This window comes from Larus michahellis, chromosome Z (assembly GCF_964199755.1).
Source record: "Larus michahellis chromosome Z, bLarMic1.1, whole genome shotgun sequence".
Taxonomy (NCBI): Eukaryota; Metazoa; Chordata; class Aves; order Charadriiformes; family Laridae; genus Larus; species Larus michahellis.
This window is the reverse complement of record NC_133930.1, coordinates 63,903,351-63,919,900: the sequence shown is the minus strand read 5'-3', so window position 1 is coordinate 63,919,900 and position 16,550 is coordinate 63,903,351. Positions and strand designations below refer to the sequence as shown.

At 41.1% G+C, this 16,550-nt stretch overlaps 1 protein-coding gene across 2 annotated transcripts in view; it reads right to left on the bottom strand.

Moving 5' to 3' along the window:
* The window catches only part of WDR36 (WD repeat domain 36), a 33,599-nt gene extending 17,407 nt beyond the window's left edge, over nt 1-16,192 (bottom strand). Inside the window, exons 1-11 of one of the 2 annotated variants that reach the window (XM_074570153.1) lie at nt 15,951-16,192; nt 13,945-13,972; nt 10,975-11,075; nt 10,364-10,481; nt 9,336-9,468; nt 7,644-7,698; nt 6,671-6,803; nt 4,849-5,024; nt 4,144-4,264; nt 2,588-2,653; nt 1,543-1,626 (exon numbers count right to left, since the gene is read on the bottom strand). In XM_074570153.1, the coding sequence (XP_074426254.1) occupies nt 1,543-1,626; nt 2,588-2,653; nt 4,144-4,264; nt 4,849-5,024; nt 6,671-6,803; nt 7,644-7,698; nt 9,336-9,468; nt 10,364-10,481; nt 10,975-11,031 (943 nt within the window). In that variant the 5' untranslated portion in view covers nt 11,032-11,075; nt 13,945-13,972; nt 15,951-16,192. Of the gene's footprint in view, nt 1-1,542; nt 1,627-2,587; nt 2,654-4,143; nt 4,265-4,848; nt 5,025-6,670; nt 6,804-7,643; nt 7,699-9,335; nt 9,469-10,363; nt 10,482-10,974; nt 11,076-13,944; nt 13,973-15,018; nt 15,242-15,950 lie in introns of those variants that run through there. The other variant, XM_074570152.1, reaches the window with a different exon arrangement.
* Nucleotides 16,193-16,550: the final 358 nt, after the last annotated feature.

The window sequence follows — 16,550 nt, the reverse complement described above, 5'->3', positions numbered from 1 at the left end:
TGTGTGTGTGTCTTCGTATATTTGAGTATATGCTATTTGAAAAGCATATTTAAACTTAAATGGTGTAAGGGGACAGGATCTTTTCAATGGTGCCCGGGGACAGGACAAGAGGTAATGGGCACAAACTTGAGCACAGGAAGTTACACCTAAACATGAGGAGGAACTTCTTTACTTTGAGGGTGGCAGAGCACTGGAACAGGCTGCCCAGAGGTGGTGGTCTCTCCATCTCTGGAGACATTCAAAACCTGCCTGGAGGCGTTCCTCGTGTAACCTGCTCTAGGTGACCCTGCTCTGGCAGGGGGGTTGGACTAGATGATCTCCAGACGTCCCTTCCAACCCTATGATTCTATGATACTGCTCAATCTGTACACATTTCCAGCTGAGTCTCTTAACTGTTTCTTCAGCTGCTGAAGTAGCAGCAGCCACTAGTTTAACAACTTAAAGCAGGGTTTAAGAGCTAGGTCCGCTTCACATAGCAAAAGACTTTTCTGCATTTGCAGGAAAATCGTTCCTCAAAAGCTCAGTATCCAAACTTTGCAGGAAAAATATGATATGCAGGGATGTAAATAATGAGCAAGTCTACTTTTTTCCCCCTGGAATTTACACATCAAAAAAATTTGAGAGCACGCAATTAGGTATTTATAGAACTTCAAAGAATAAAACAACTAGATACAAACCGGTTCACTTCACCAACAAGGACAATATAGCAAAAATGAAACAACTCCAATTAAAATGTACTTAAATAAACATTTTCTTCTGTCACAAAACATACTTAAGGTAGTTCTACCTTAATTCAATCAGGCAGGTCTAATATTAATTTAAAAAGTGCATCTATATGTATATACACACACATTTGCGACAAGTATGTACAGATGGTCTCTATCACTGAAGTCTGCAGATATAAATAGTCAAAATGGCTACACAAAATTGTTAATTCAAACCTTTCAACAAATGAAACAATCAACCATCCTCAGGAGGCAAAAGAATAGCTACACTTCAGACAAAACCGATTTAAAGTCTGAAGAAAAGGTCATTAATTTAAAGAAACACATTTTGATGAAGCAAAGATAATCGCAATTCTGCTTCAAAAAGGTAGGTTCGCTGTTTGCATACTGAATTACAAATTAACAGAGTAATTGAAATTTGACTTTGAAAAGTGACTCAAATAAAGGAAATGGGGAATCAAAATCCGCCACTATAACCAAGATTTCCTTAGCTGACAAAAGATATTCATCCCTGCTAATTGCTGGTTCTCCAGACTGGGATAATATGTATTATTATCCAGAAGATTCTGGCTCCCATGATGGAGATTTTAAAGCCAAAAGCCAGTTAAAGACGTTTGAAATGAAATGCTCTTTTTTGAAATAATAGAAAAGTTTACCAGGTGAAATATAATTTTCAGCTGTCACTCAACAGCTCATGAAGGGCCACAGAATCTCAATAATCTCATCTTGATACAGCATGGGCTTTCAAAACAGTAGTGTCTCAAGCATTAAAAGGAAAACCTGATGAGTTCGGTAACGTATCTCAAAGACTACTTACCTGAAGCAAAGACTGTAATTGGTGGAAGTGCCATCGTATCAAGCTTAAGACCTTTCTTTTTCGATTTCTTTTTGTTAATCGAACCTTAAAAAAAAGACGTTAAGTGTCTCAATCTCATGGCTAAATCTGAGAATGCTTTTAAAAGGATTGTTTACTAAATGTAAAGTTCCTATTAAACTTAGAAAAATTTGGTTTACGTTAACACAGCATTGCTGTTACCTAGGGTTAAAAGAGCTAAGAATATTATATATAGAGTTTCTGTAAAAATTCATGTGATGCTGAGCAAATCTCTAGCCAGTACAGTTGTACTACTAAACCCATTTGTTCCAAGACCTTGTGCTGACATCCTGAGGCAGAGGTCGCCCCATTACAGCTAAAACCATGGTCATACAGACATGGCTACATAAGTAATACACAACACTCTTTCAATAACCAAAGAGTCAGGAATTTCAAATTTATGCCCGAAGGATATATATAATCAATTAACCTATGTTGGTCTATTCAAATCTATCTAAATACATATCTATCAATTTATAGATATAGATATTTAAAAATAAGGATTATCTTAGTCTTTCTGATTCTTGCTCTCTGAACTGTCCCTTAACCACAGCATCGCGTGGAAGATTTGTTTTTTAAATTAAACTGTACATTAAATCAAAGGAACTAAAGTCAAGAAATACAAATAAACTAATGATTTAGTCAAACAAATAAAGGGAAGTGGGGTAAAAAGTTGTAATTACCTATGCTCAAATGTCAGCTACTGCTTTACACATTTGTAATACAAAAATCATACCCAAAGTTTCCCATGGCAAAATAACACACACTGCCAGGCTAGAGAAATTATGTTTCTTACGTACAAACAAATCTGACAGTACACTTTATATACATCAGGAAGGACTGAGTTTACAGAACAGCTGAGGTGAATAGTTTTCATACAACAGTTGAAAGTGAAAATAAGGCCTACCTAATGTTTTAGCTCCTGTTTACATAAATGCTTTTCAGGGCTTTTTTTCACCAATATTTGTACTTTCATTGAAATACTTACCACGTCCTAAACTTTTATTGAACTTTTCATGCACTGTTGAAAAAGACTGCAATGTTCCATCTTGACCTGACAAAATATTAGCAGAGAGCAGTGAAAGGCAAAGATCAACTTCTGTTTATTTATAAGCTATCTGAGCAAGAAAAGCAGAAGATTAGCACTAAGAAACCTCAAGCACCATAAATAAAGCATTTACTAAAAATTCTGATCCAAGAAAAAAAAAAAAAATCACTATGAGGCTGGTGAGGCACTGGCGCAGGTTGCCCAGAGAAATTCTTGAGGCACCCTCCCTGGAAGTGTTGAAGGCCAGGCTGGATGGGGCTTTGAGCAGCCTGGTCTAGTGGGAGGTGTCCCTGCCCATGGCAGGGGGGTTGGAACTAGATGATCTTTTAAGTTCCTTTCCAACTCTAACCATTCTATGAGACAGCTTTGTAGGGGAGACATGGGCAAGGCAGAAACAAAAAGAAAATGAAACTGCATAACACATGTAAAATTAAAGGCATTGACATGATTTTTAAAAATCCAAAGAACCACAACACATTTTTTCTAGGCCACTTTAGTGGTTGCCTCTGTGCCCTCTCCATACGTTTCACTACAGTTAACAAAGCAGTAAACTGCAAAAGCAAACGTGAGGATTTGTTAAGCAACTCCTGGTTGTTACTGTGGTTCATCTGGTGCGAGCTGAATTACTGTCAAGTAATTAGTTACTTAAATCCAAGTTACCAGTTGGAAGACCAGCAAGAGATTTCAGCACAGGTGGGTTTATCACAGTGTACTGCTGTGCCATATTGGGTGTAACATTCATCAAAATGTAGTGTGATGTTTTCAAACATTACCCATGTAGACAATTTCATTACTGCAGAGTAATTAAAGATGAGGTGAAGAGTCTCCATTATTCCATTACTGAAGTGTTCTGGGCCGCAAAATGTTCTGATCTAGTACTTAATTTCCTAATCGATAGACTTCTAAATATGCAAGTCTTTAAGGAAGGGTAGTCACTTAAGCATTTTTACACTTTTAGATTAGTATCTTGGTAAAAAGTGACCTTGGGAATATACGCTACAGACACAACTGAGCTTTAACTACTTAAAAAGACGTTGTAACTCACAAAGCTTGCTCAAACTAGTGGAAAAAGTGGATTGGCTCCTCTTAAGCTACTAAATGATTATGCTGCTTATTTTTTCTCTGTCACAACAGAATTTCCCTAGTTGTTACAGGTTTTCATTTTGACCAGCTGATAGCTCCTTAGGAGATAATGAAACAATTTTTATTCATCAAACATATAAATAAGGATGACAAAAGCAGCTCCTAAGCTCTTCTGCCTGTAACTACTTTTCAGCCTACTCACTGACACATGTTCCTCTAGGGAAACTGTAAAACAGTTTAATACAGTACTAAATTATACTGTCTACCCTATCACTTACTATGCTTCATAAATACACATACGTAACACAGGAAATATAATCTACTGTATTAATAAAATAAAGACATTTAGCTCTGCACGCTTTCTTTACCACAGCAGGAAATCAGACTGAAGAATAAGAATGAGAATTTCATACCTGCACTAAGAATTTGCTCTCCATTTTGCCCATGGTATCTGATCTTTGTTGGTGGTGCACTATGTCCCATACGACTTCTCAGAACACGTCCTGTACCACCAGGTCCATCAAAAATCCACACCTGCCTCCCAAGAAAAAGCAGAAAAATGAAAATGATAAACATTGCTCTGCCAATAATTACAGCTCTTGGCAGTGAAACAGGCTCAGCTGGGAGTTCGTGCAGCAAACTACATGCATTGGCTTTCATCCTTGATCCTAAAACCCTGGAAGTTTCCACCACAGCAGCTGATTGTTTCCCGCTGTTCATTCCGCCCCTCCACCAAAGGCTAATGGCATCGCAGGACACACAGCACAAGGGACTTTTATCAAGAGAAACTGCTCATGATCCAGAACATTATAAAAATACATCAAGATTTAAGAGAGTGCACGAGGATACAACGTGTGATTCTGCAAAAGTGGATACAAAGCTTTGGTCTTCAAGGCTACCATGAAATGACACATGAAGCAACGACACCACGGCAGCAAATCCTTAAACTGCCTCACTACAGATTAACTCAGAGCCAGCAACATCATGAACTTGAAATTTGTTGTATTTGTTTCATTTGAGAACTGCTACTTCAATCAACTAAACATTCACAACTGGGAGGACTACAAGAGGAAAAACAAAAAACATAAGAGCAGATAGCAGTGGCTATTGTAACTTACCCGTATTGCGTTATCAGCTCCATTAGTAATAAGCAGTGGCTCTCCAGGGACAAATGACATACCAGCTATTGCTGTGGAATGGGCATCTTGCATCTGACACAGTACTTTCTTCTCTTCTAGATCCCACAAAGCAATGTGTCCAATTGGGCTACCAGCTGCCATTACTGGGTGCCCATCTGCTCCAAAGACAAAAAAAAAGTTCAAAAGGTTTGCGTATTGACATTCAGTTCATCTTTACTGACTTCTCACTTCTTAAAATTGATGCAAGAAAAGGCTGCAATCACAAGAAAAAAATATTCTCAGGCTGATTCTAAAAATAGGGTATTTTTTAACTGAAATATTCTAGTATTTCAAATAGAAAAGGAACAAAATTCAGACAATAAAAAACCAGGATTTTTTTCGTATCAGATCGTAACAAATGTATCTACATCTGACACTAGAGGTTTTGCTTGAAAGCGCAAGAGATATTGCACCTGTACCATTTTCAAAAGTTACTCTATACTCCAGATTCTTCCCCAAACTTATTAGGCTTCACACTTCAGGATGTTATAGCTGATGTATCACCACTCTAGAAGTTATCAGTCATTTTTTTAAATCCTCTTAAATTTTTGGCCAAGCAACTTGCAAAAATAAATTCCAGAAGTTGATTATGTGTTTATTCAATCATCCTAACCAATAATTAAACCTCAATTCACAGAATTTCTGATTTTGTTCTATTTGCTCTATCCTGTCTAATATTAAGGAGATAAATGCATCACACTAACTTCTAATAACATCCTACAAATAATATGGTAAGTTTTAAAACTTATTATAGTAAGATAAAATTCCACCGAATATCCTGCATAATTGGTAATTAATCTTTTCGCTACAACAAAAGAAAAAGTCAGCTTCCAGTTTGCAATTACACATATCATAGATAACTAAACCAGACAGGGCTAGGGTTTTCTTTTTCAGTACAGCTTCACAGATATGGTAATTTGCCAAGTTCATTTTAATTTAAAGACCACTTTGCTCAAAGGCTGAATTAAGTAAATGAGATGAAAACAGCCAGGTTACATTTACACTAAATTTTCTAACTATAAAGACAGAAAGAGAGAGAGATGAGAGAATGTCTGAAAGCCACGCATTCAAGCAGGCAATGGAAGTTATTTCACTTTATTATCATTTTGACTTAAACAGCTGACACAAAAAGGCGCTCTTTTGACTTCTCACAAGTCTTTCCACCAAGTCTCTCCAGTAGCATTCTTCCTCAATAGGGTCTGCATCAATCTATATTAAGATTTGCAAGTTTGGCTATTCAAATGAGATACTAGATTCAGTATCAACAGTATCCTAGGCAGGATGAACATTAAAGTAACTAGCTTTAGTAATCATTACATGCTTGTTAGAGAAAAAAAAAGTTCTGAATATAAATAGTGTTCCCCTGTAACAGTTAACTATTAACACGCTAAATTTGTTCTGGATACTAACACTATAACATACTGATTACTCTGCATTAACTCTGATAACTGTGTACTGTGTTAGCTCTTGGCACATTGTAAATATAAATTGTCTAACTTTTCTTTGCAAAAGGAGTACTGTACGTCACACTTCCTGTGCACTGAGTCAGTACACAGGAAAATGCAATAAACCAGCCAGTATGATGAAGATGCATGATCTCCCTTATTTACTGGTAACTTTTCTAGATTATCTGCAGCCTTTGAAGACAAAAACTCTCAGCCCGAATTTTGATTCTCAAACGACTTATCAAAACATATTTTCCTACCTTCCACTTAGCGTTAGTGATTTTATACGTATTTTCACTAAGAATTCTAAGACTTACCTGTACGAAAAGATATTGCTGTGATGGGACCCCAGTCTTGTTGAAACTTCATCAGAGTTTCATCAAACTTAATATTATGTACAATGATATGACCAGACACAAGACCAACTGCAACAACATCCACTGCTGGAGCCTGCAAGATAATTGAACAGCAACTGAATAAAGAAAAGCTTGTTGCTACACTACTAAAACCAATACGTACAAGACAATGTATCTAAGACCAGGAAAAATACTAAAGAAACAAATAAGGCATCTTGCATGAAATCTTTGGTCTATATTACCAAACACATGACTGAACATCTGATTAATCTAAACAAAAAATGAAAGATGCAAGATTTTGTGCTTAGTCTCCATTGGATTAAATAATTCTGCTTCCAGAACCTGAAACTCCTTTAAAAAAACACCTCACTAAGTTTTCAGTAGTTCTGGTAAACCATTATACACCCTGCCACACACCCCGATATTTACAAATTTTATCTAGGACAACTGTAGACCATTTTCGAAGCTGTCATCAATGCTACCAAGAAGTTTTAATTAATTTTTATATCTACACAAATACAGCAAATACAATTACAAAATCTTTTATTGAATCAGAAAAATCTACGTTTTATTAACCTCCAAAGCAAAATAGATTTTGCAAAAAGCTACCAGTGTAACAGAAGTTACACGATACACATGCATCTTGCAAATGAACTGTTTCTGTGAATTCATTATATCATTCAGTGAATAAAACTACAGACATGATGAACACAAACCAGCTAAGATGCTAAATGCAACAGAACTAGGACTAGAGGGAAGGGTAGACAAAGAAGCCTTCAAGTCTACCTCTCTTCAATGTCTAAAATGCCCAAGAGAGGGTTATTAAAATTACTTGAGAGAATACACATCATCTTTATTGATGTAATTTTAAACAATATTTCGCCTGTTATTCCTGACCAGTTATATAAGAAAATAAGATAACGAAAATACTGACTTGTTCAAGAGTTGTGACCGCCGAGTGCCATCCTGGAAACGAGTATAAGAGTTTGCTGGAAAACAAACAAACAAAAACCATAAATCAATTAACCCTTGGGGATTTTCCACAATAAAAGGGATGCTTTATAGGCACTTACACAGAAAAGTACACTGGCTTTCCATCCTTCTAAATTAGTTATAAGGGAAAAAACCCCGTGACACTAATAAGTTAGGTTAGGAATAAAACTTATGGTTCATTTTTATGAAGAAGTTAGTGTTGTGCATTAATACTGCAAAGGTGACATAATTCCACAGCATGAATAGGGAGGAAGACTCCTTCTGCACCAGCTGCTCCCCATACATTTCTGCTCTGAACGCAACTCTTCAGAGCTCTTTACACTAACATAAAAAGCCATTCTTGGTCTAACTTCTAATAAAAATCCTTCATTTGCAGAGTAACTTCCCTACATGAAGACCCTAATGCATATTACAAGCACAGCCCATCTTGTTTCCTTCACAAATAGTAACAGCCAAAATGTGAAGCAGGACTGTCAGTGACAAGGCAATCATGCAGTACTCATTAAGGGTGCAATTATGAAGACCGTATTTAAGAACAGACATGAATAAAAAGCTATTCCTTCACCACAGACTGCTGGCAGCCATGTGTTACCACCTCTCACTTTCCTCTCTTGCCAGAGACCATTAAACTTTTCCCTCACTTCTTCCAATTCTCTTGTCTAATTGTGCCCATACCTATCTACAAAATAATCCACTTAGGGAACAAACATACTGCTTAACACAGCAACATTGCTGAAAGAGCAGTAACAGTCCATAAGTTTTTACACAATTAAAAGAGAAACTAAGGAAGACTTTTTGCCATCTAGGATGTATTGCATCTCAGATGCTGCAAGAGGCATCAAAGAGACATAAGAGTACTATGAGTAGAGACCCTTACTTTTTCTGTATTTTTAGGTTATTCCTACGTCCTGATTTATATACCATATACGGCATATCCAAAACTTTAGCATATGAAACAAAAAAATTAGCAGTGACATGACTGAAATTATACAGTAGTCACAAGAATAAAACACTGATCTATGCAAGCTGAGCTAACACCTATTTGCAGTAGGTACATTAACATGCACGGAAGTTCACTGTAGCTGTAACTTCTATGAGCTAGAAAAGCGGCTGATCATGGTAGGCATGAAATACCATTATAGGTGGTGCTCTACTGGGACATGCTCAGAGACAACTACATGTCTACACATCTCTTATTTGAGTAGAAGGATCAAACGCTAGTAATTACCTCCACACTACCTGCCAGCACTTCCACAACAACCAAAAAATTTAGCTTGGAAGAAGGGAGGCAGAGGGCCTCAACATGCATTTACTATTAATTATTTTCATGGGAAACCTATGGGATTCCAAGAAATAATAAAAATAACAACGCAATTATAAAAAACATTCCTGAACAATTCCTGACACTTTGCAGGGAGAGTAAACAACACGCAACTTGAAAGGCATCAGCATTCAGGGAGCAGCAACATTCTTTGTTCCTGGAGACAGACCAACTGAAAACTTTTGCCAAAGGAGTCAGTAAAAGATTCCATGTTCAAAACCTACTGTACTGAAAAGTATTATTTGTTGCATATGAAATTGCTTATGAAACTACTTGGAGCATGAAGTATAACCGAGTTATTAAGAATCTTACTTGGATTTTATATTCCATAGTTGCAAGCTCCCTTGTTCACTCCCAAGGAGAATTTTATTCAAATAGGTGCTGGGATGCAGAACTGCAGAAACTGCAAAAGTGGCCTTATCAAAATCCACTTGAAGATACTGCTCTGCAAAAAGTAAGAAACAATGTTAGTGTGGCTACCCCTACAAATCTGCAGGCTCATCATCCTTTCGCAAATGTAAAGGCAGAACTGATGTTTACTCTGTACAAATCCCATAATGGGTATTTCTTGCATTAAAGGATTAGTTAATGTGTAACAGTACAGGCTAAACTTGTCTGCGTTATAACATCTGTTGGCTTGAAGGTATATTTTTTTCCCTATAAGCATACCTAGCACAACAACAATGCTGGCAAAACTGTAGTGATTTCTATCTTTCTGAAGGATTCCTGCTCCTGCCTGAGCAAAACACCTCATCTGATTAGCATGCCTTTTGTTTGTTATAGCAACTTCAAATCTCTAAAGCCTGAATGTAGCCACTTTTGAGATCCAGCATCCAGGGAATGACATTGGTCATACCAATGAGAATACTTTCTAAAGAAAAAAATTCAGGGCACTGAGGCAGGATTTCATAAGGCACTTTACAATGGCATGAGAAGATGTCGACACAATCAAAAGATTATTCATAAGAATTTATTCGTACCCAGACTGGTAAGTATCAAGGAACTACAGGATGTCAGAGATGGTGCCAAAACTGCTGTACCACAGTCTTTACCAGAATGGTAAACACTAAAATGGAATTTCTGTAAAAGCATCTCTCTTTACACCTATCTGTAACCTTACTGGGTCTCCGCATGTGGAGCAGGATCCATTCATGAAAAATTACTGCAGGATTAGGCCTTCAGATCACCATTTACGTAGCACTACCATTTAAGGATTTTTTCTTTTTAAAGAATAAACTACTTCTGAACACACATTTAAAAAACCCCTTTTTTTAAATTACTGAATGTTTAACACTGCTATCCCATAAAGCAATAAAAAAATAAAATAAAGTGTCTCTCACCTTCTGACTGTATATTCCAAACAATAAGAACATTATCAACATCCACAGAGATGACATGATCACCAAAAGGCAGCAGAAGGTGTATCCTTGCCTTGTGACCTTCATAGGTATGAACCACCTATAATTTCAAAATAGAAGTGTTTTCAATATAAGCTGTTCAGGTGGCATATCATGTTAACATAACACCCAAGGACAGCTCAACACGTCAGCAACAAGTTTAAATAAAATACAGGGAAAGGCCACACAACTTTAAGTGGAAGATACACAATTTTCCCCAATATTTAAAAATGTTGGCAAAAACATTTTAACTAAATATTTTTAACTATTTAGTTTCATTTAAATTCATTTATGTGAATTAACTATTTTTTTATCTTTAAGTAACTACTTAATTATTATAATTAATACATAAAACACAGGTCAGCCATTACAGAATTTGCTCTTACATTCCCCTATTTTAAGCTTTTTATTCCTCCTTCCAGTTTTTGTTTCCCTAAAATTTAAGTTATTAAACATCTATGGAAATAAATGTTCACAGAAAATTAACTGTCTTGAAAACACAAACACTACACAACTGGTTTGTACTACTAAGCAGTAAGTAAACTGATAAAAACCTCTTTGTTCCTGGCAAAAGCATGGAGAATATTGTCGTATGAAGCAAATATCAACATGCGATCTGCTGCCAAACATGTAATGTCTTGTGGCAACGCATTACCTGTTAATCAAACAGAAGAAAAGTTTAACCAGTTTCAGGCTCATAACAAGAGTAAGCCCGACAAGAGTACTTTTTTAGCGTGGTGACCCACCAAGAAAGCTCTCCTGTTGAATTTCTTAGACAAATGCACTCATTTCAGATGAATGCAAATACTACCATAAATAATATCACACCCGTAACAACAACGTAAGTAACATCAGATTGATAGATCACAAGACGGTTCTTTTGAAAAACACTTAATAATAAATTACTGAATTGTCACTGTAAGTAAAGGCACACGTTAGCTTTGTGAGGGCTTATAAAGAAGTTATCCCAAGATAACACTTCTGCGGACAATGAGAGCCCCACAGCCCACTGGACTGGAAACACAGATGATAAATCGAAGTCTCAGCATTAGCAACGCCTATTAGGTTAAGCCATTCTGCAGACCTGGAAGCTAGTGACCCACTCCTGCACCCATTTTCTAATTACACCTGAAGACACCAAGAATTTACTGTTCTAACAATACACCTCACTCCCCACCTTGTGACTGGTGCAGAAAGAGTATCTACTATTGTGATCTGCTGCTTTACTACCCCAAATGGTAAGAGAGCCAAAGCTCCAGATCACAATTAGAAGCTCCTGGTGTGGTCCCAAATGGTGGAAAGCTGAAAAAAACACTCCAGAGAAAAATACTATCTACGAAAATATAAAAATGCAAATGACAGCACTTAAAGATTGTACAGAGAAACACCAGATCAAAAATCTGTCACTGTGAGAGTGCGCCTGTGATACAAACTTACATGATCACACAGCAGCCTTCTCTACAGTGTTGCTTTGTATTATGAATTACTATCAGACACAAGGAATCCTGTACTCTTTGCTGTACGGCAGCACAGCTTCAACGGGAAGAACTAAACTAAGAAATTAAAAGAGGTTGCACTTTATGAGAGGTTTGATTTGTTTGAACACATTAGACATCTTCCCATAGAGCCCCTGAAGTGACTTAGGCCCACAATCAGGTTACAGATACCTCGTTCTCCGCATGACCTCTATGCAAGTCTGCTTAGGCCAAGACAGTGTTTGAGGCACACCCCAATTAAAAAGTTCAAAGCACTAACCCCATCACATCAATAAACCAACAACACTGCACATCGTTCATCAATCACGAGTTTATATGTAAGCATCTCAGTTTCTCAAAAAGCTTAAATGATGACATCACTAAAAATATGTAGCCCACGGAAAAGGATTTCACAGAATATACCATGTTTTTATGATTTTGTAAGCTGAAAACAGAAGTTACATCAATGGGTTTACAGCTGCAACTATTCACCGCTGATCTTCTAAATCTAGTCCTAGTTGTGTGACAGCTATTCCCAAGTTTACAAGTGCTCTGTTAATGACAAATATTTTGCTTTATGAGTTGTGTGTAAAAACTTTGTGGTATACAGAAGTAAAATACTTTTCAAGACTGTGTGCATCTCACTGAATCATCTAAATGTCAGTTACAAGGGACCTTTGGAAATCATCTAGTTCAACCTCCCACCCAGCTCTTCCCAAAGCTGAATCATCACCAGTACTAGATCGGGTTAACTGCAGCTATGCCCAGCTGAGTCTCAAAAGCTTCTGGGGAAGGAGCTTGCTCAAGCTCTACACTTTACTACAGTTACCTCTTAGTCAGGGCCATTTTCCCTAACTCCCACTGTGACCCTCTCAAGCTGCAATCTGTTGCTGCTGCCCCTTCTTACTCTGTCTACCACAAATTCAGCTCTGCCATCTTTGTAACTGCTCTTCAAGTACGATGCTGCCTTCAGGTCACCCTGCATTCTTCCCTTTGCAAGACTACACAAATCCATTTACTTCAATGTTTCTTCTCATACTGTAGGCCCTTGACACTCAACAGTTCCTCAGCATCCCCCCCTGAAATAAAAAGGGGAGGGGTGGGAGGGGATGAACCACACTAACTGGGTATCGCAGTCCTCACTGGCATTAAGTACAGGAGAATAACAGCGTTCCCTGATCTGCTGGCCACGTTCCTAACGTAGCTCAGTACACGGCTTGCTTCACTCACAGTTACTGCATTGTTGGTCCACGTTCAACCTGGCACCAGCACAGTCCCGGCTCCTTTTTAGCAGGATGCCACGCAGCCCATCAGTTCCTGGCTTGTTCTGTCCCAGGTGCAGGATTTTGCACTTGCCCTCACTGAACTTGGCGAGGTTTCTGTTGGCCCAGGCCTAGCGTTTCGTAACACCTCCGCGGACTGATGCTCTGCCATTCTGGTTGTCAGCTGCTACTCCTCCTAACATATTCTGCAGATTTTATTAAGACTGCACACTGCCTCATCACCCAGGCTTGTTGGTAAAAGTGATGAACATGGGCCCTCCTGTTGACATCTAGGGCACTACGCTTTTTACCAACTGCCAACTGGATGTCAAGCCATTGATTCACACCCTTTGTATCCAGCAGTCCAGCCGATTTTTAACACTCCCTGAAGACTTTTAGTCCCATCCTCACCTATTCTGTTCCTGTAATATTTTCCTCCTATAACACTGCCTTCTAGTAACCCCAAAAACAACAAACCAGGCATCTGGAATTAACAGCTTTATTCACCACTCACTCCTTAAGGCCTTGGGGTGCTCTTGGAAGAACAACATGACAAGAATGGGAGTTTCATAAGCTATATCCCCAAGAGAATTAAATTACAGTTGCAACAGCTGTCTTATTTCCAAACTTATACCTGATATTTCCGAGACTCCTTTCAACGTATTTCAGTGCAAATATTAGTACACAGAATTAATTTTCCATTTTTGAGTTGAGAATAAAGTGCAGATGTCAGATGTGTTAAAGAAAAACCCAAACAAACAGGAGGGAACAATCTGTGCATACTTACTCACAGCAACAAGACCAAGCTTATTCACCTGCAATGAAAATGTTAAAAAGGCATTTTTAGTGACTGGTTACAATGAACTTGATATAAACAGAAATTCAAAATTCTAGGAACCAACCTAGATAAGGAATCTGCATGCCTCACAAGACAGAAAACTTATTCTTTTTAGTTTACAACAATATCTACAGCAAAATCCACAGATAGCAGGTCAAAAAGGAATGGGACAATGTATTTGCCAAAAGAAAATCATTCAGCAAGACAGAGTTGTGCTTCTTGATATACTCCACCCTAATGTACAGAAAGCTAAGCACCTGTTTAGACACCTTGCAGAGCAAATTTGTTTTCACATCACCCGCATTCACACCACATGATTCCCACTACAACCACACAATCTTATCTCTGTTCACACAGAATTTGCTTCAGGTACAGTCATCTTTACCCAGCGATGATCATTACTAATTTAGTTCAAAGTCTGTGGAAAAGATTGACAGCAGTCAACACTGAAAGACTACCATAAAGGCACAGGAAGATCTATGCTAGCAGCACTCTGCTGTTCACTATAATCACTTGATGCAGTTCTGGTTTGTAAATGTTTCTATGTGCTGAAAATGCTTTTATCATAGAGCAAAAAGTGGGTCAATATTACACGTTTTCATCTTGCAGAACTGGATTACCCTCACCTGTTTCCCTACAAGAGAAGTTTTAATACGATCTAAGGAATTACACTCCGCCTCCCCCCCCCAACCCTGTAGCCCCCAGAGGCTAAGCCGCAGCCATCCAACCTGCAGGTAAGTTTTGGTTTATCTACCAACAAGGGGAAAGCTTCAGCACCCGGCGACTCCTCCGCCCGACGGACGGGGCTGCCCTCCCACCCGCCGGGGCTCCTTAATCACCGGCCTCACTCCTCCCTCACAGCCACCCGCCACGGCCTTGACACCGGGATGCCGCGGCCCTTCTCACGGGATCCCGCCTCACCACGGGGTGGGGGTTCGGAGGGCAGGCGGCGGCCCCTGCGCCCACGAGGCCCAACGCCGGCCCGGCGGCGGGGTGGAGGCCGGGGGAAGGCCGCGTACTCACATTGTAGGTGTGGACGCTACATCCGACGGCCACGGCCAAGTAGAACTGGCGGTGACGGCCGTGGTAGCGGAGGACGTGCGGGACCGGCCCGCTGAACCGGCCGAGCACGCGGAAGCCGGCGAACAACCCGTCCCGCGCCATCGCCGCCCCACGCGCCCGCCGGCAGGAAGCCTGAGTGTGTGTGTGCGCGCGTGTGTCCCCGCCCGCTTCCGGCTCACGCGCACGGCACTTCCTCCTCCCTCCCCCCCACCGCACCGCCCGGCGTCCGGCGCCGAAAGCGGTCCCCGCCGCCGCGCCGTTCCGCCGTCTGCCGGGCTGACCCCCGCCGCGACCGAGGACCGTCACCCACGGGCGCCTCTACAAATACCCACCACACAGCCACGACTGCTCAGTTTTTTGTTTTTGTTTTTTTTCCTTTTATTCTTCTTTTTTACCCCCCCTCCGCACAAACCGGCAGCCCCCGCCGCAGAGGCGCGCAGCGGGGGTAGCGCAGCGCTCGGCGGACCGGTTTCCAGCGGCGCATCCCGGTGGGGGCCCACCGGAGGTGTTCGTTGGTTGATTGGGGTTTTTTTGGGGTGTATTTTTTAAAATAAATTATATATATATATATATAAAAGCCAGACGACCCGCAGGATGATTTCTTTGCGATGACTGCACGGCGGACAATAAATACTCAGCAAAGTCCGGGGGGGGGGGGGTCCGGGGGAAGCCACCCCCGGCAAGCCCCCTATCCCAAATTCATGTAGCTCCTCCACACCGCCATCAGCTCCCGGGCCTTGCTCTCGTCGCACGGGCCACGGCTCGCCTTCCCGGCGGCGGCACCCTGCCACCGCACACGCGTTAGCCGGTGGCGGCGGGGCTGCCCGCGGCAGAGCAGGGCTGCCTCGCCGCCCCGGCACCGGACTCGGCCCCAGCCCCGGTCCCGCACCCACCTTTGGCGGCCGGTACCCGGGGCAGTGCCGCTGTAGGACGGAGAGAGTGCTGCGCCAGCGCGATGGCTGCCGGCCGCAGCCCCGCGCCCGCTCCAGGACGCACTCCAGCAGCCGGCCCGCCCGCCGGGAACCCTGCGGGCAGGGGGCCGGTCACGGCTCCGGTCCCGGTCCCGGTCCCGGCCACGGGCCGCGACCCCAGCCCCGCCGAAGACATCAGCGCCCTTTCCCTTCAGCGCCTCCCCACGCATCCTTAAGAAAAATTTGCCCACCCATCCCTCCTCCCCGCTCGGTCCCCATCCCCGCCCCCTTCTCCCCGCTTTCCCCCCTTTTTCTCCCTCCCGTTTTTTCCTTCCTCCCCCCTTTTCCCCCCTTCGCCCCTTTTCCCCTCTTCCCCCCTTTTCCCTCCCTTTCCCGTCCCTCTTTTTCCACCTTTTTTCACTTTATTCCACCCCTCCTTCTCATCCCACCCAACCCGACCCTTTTTTTTTTTTTTTTTTTCATGGAAAGGAGTGCCACCTAGCCGCCGGGGGATGCGTGCACCCGAGCAAACCTCGGACTGCTGCGGGCCCGCCGGCGGGAAGGGCGCGTCCTCGCAGGTGT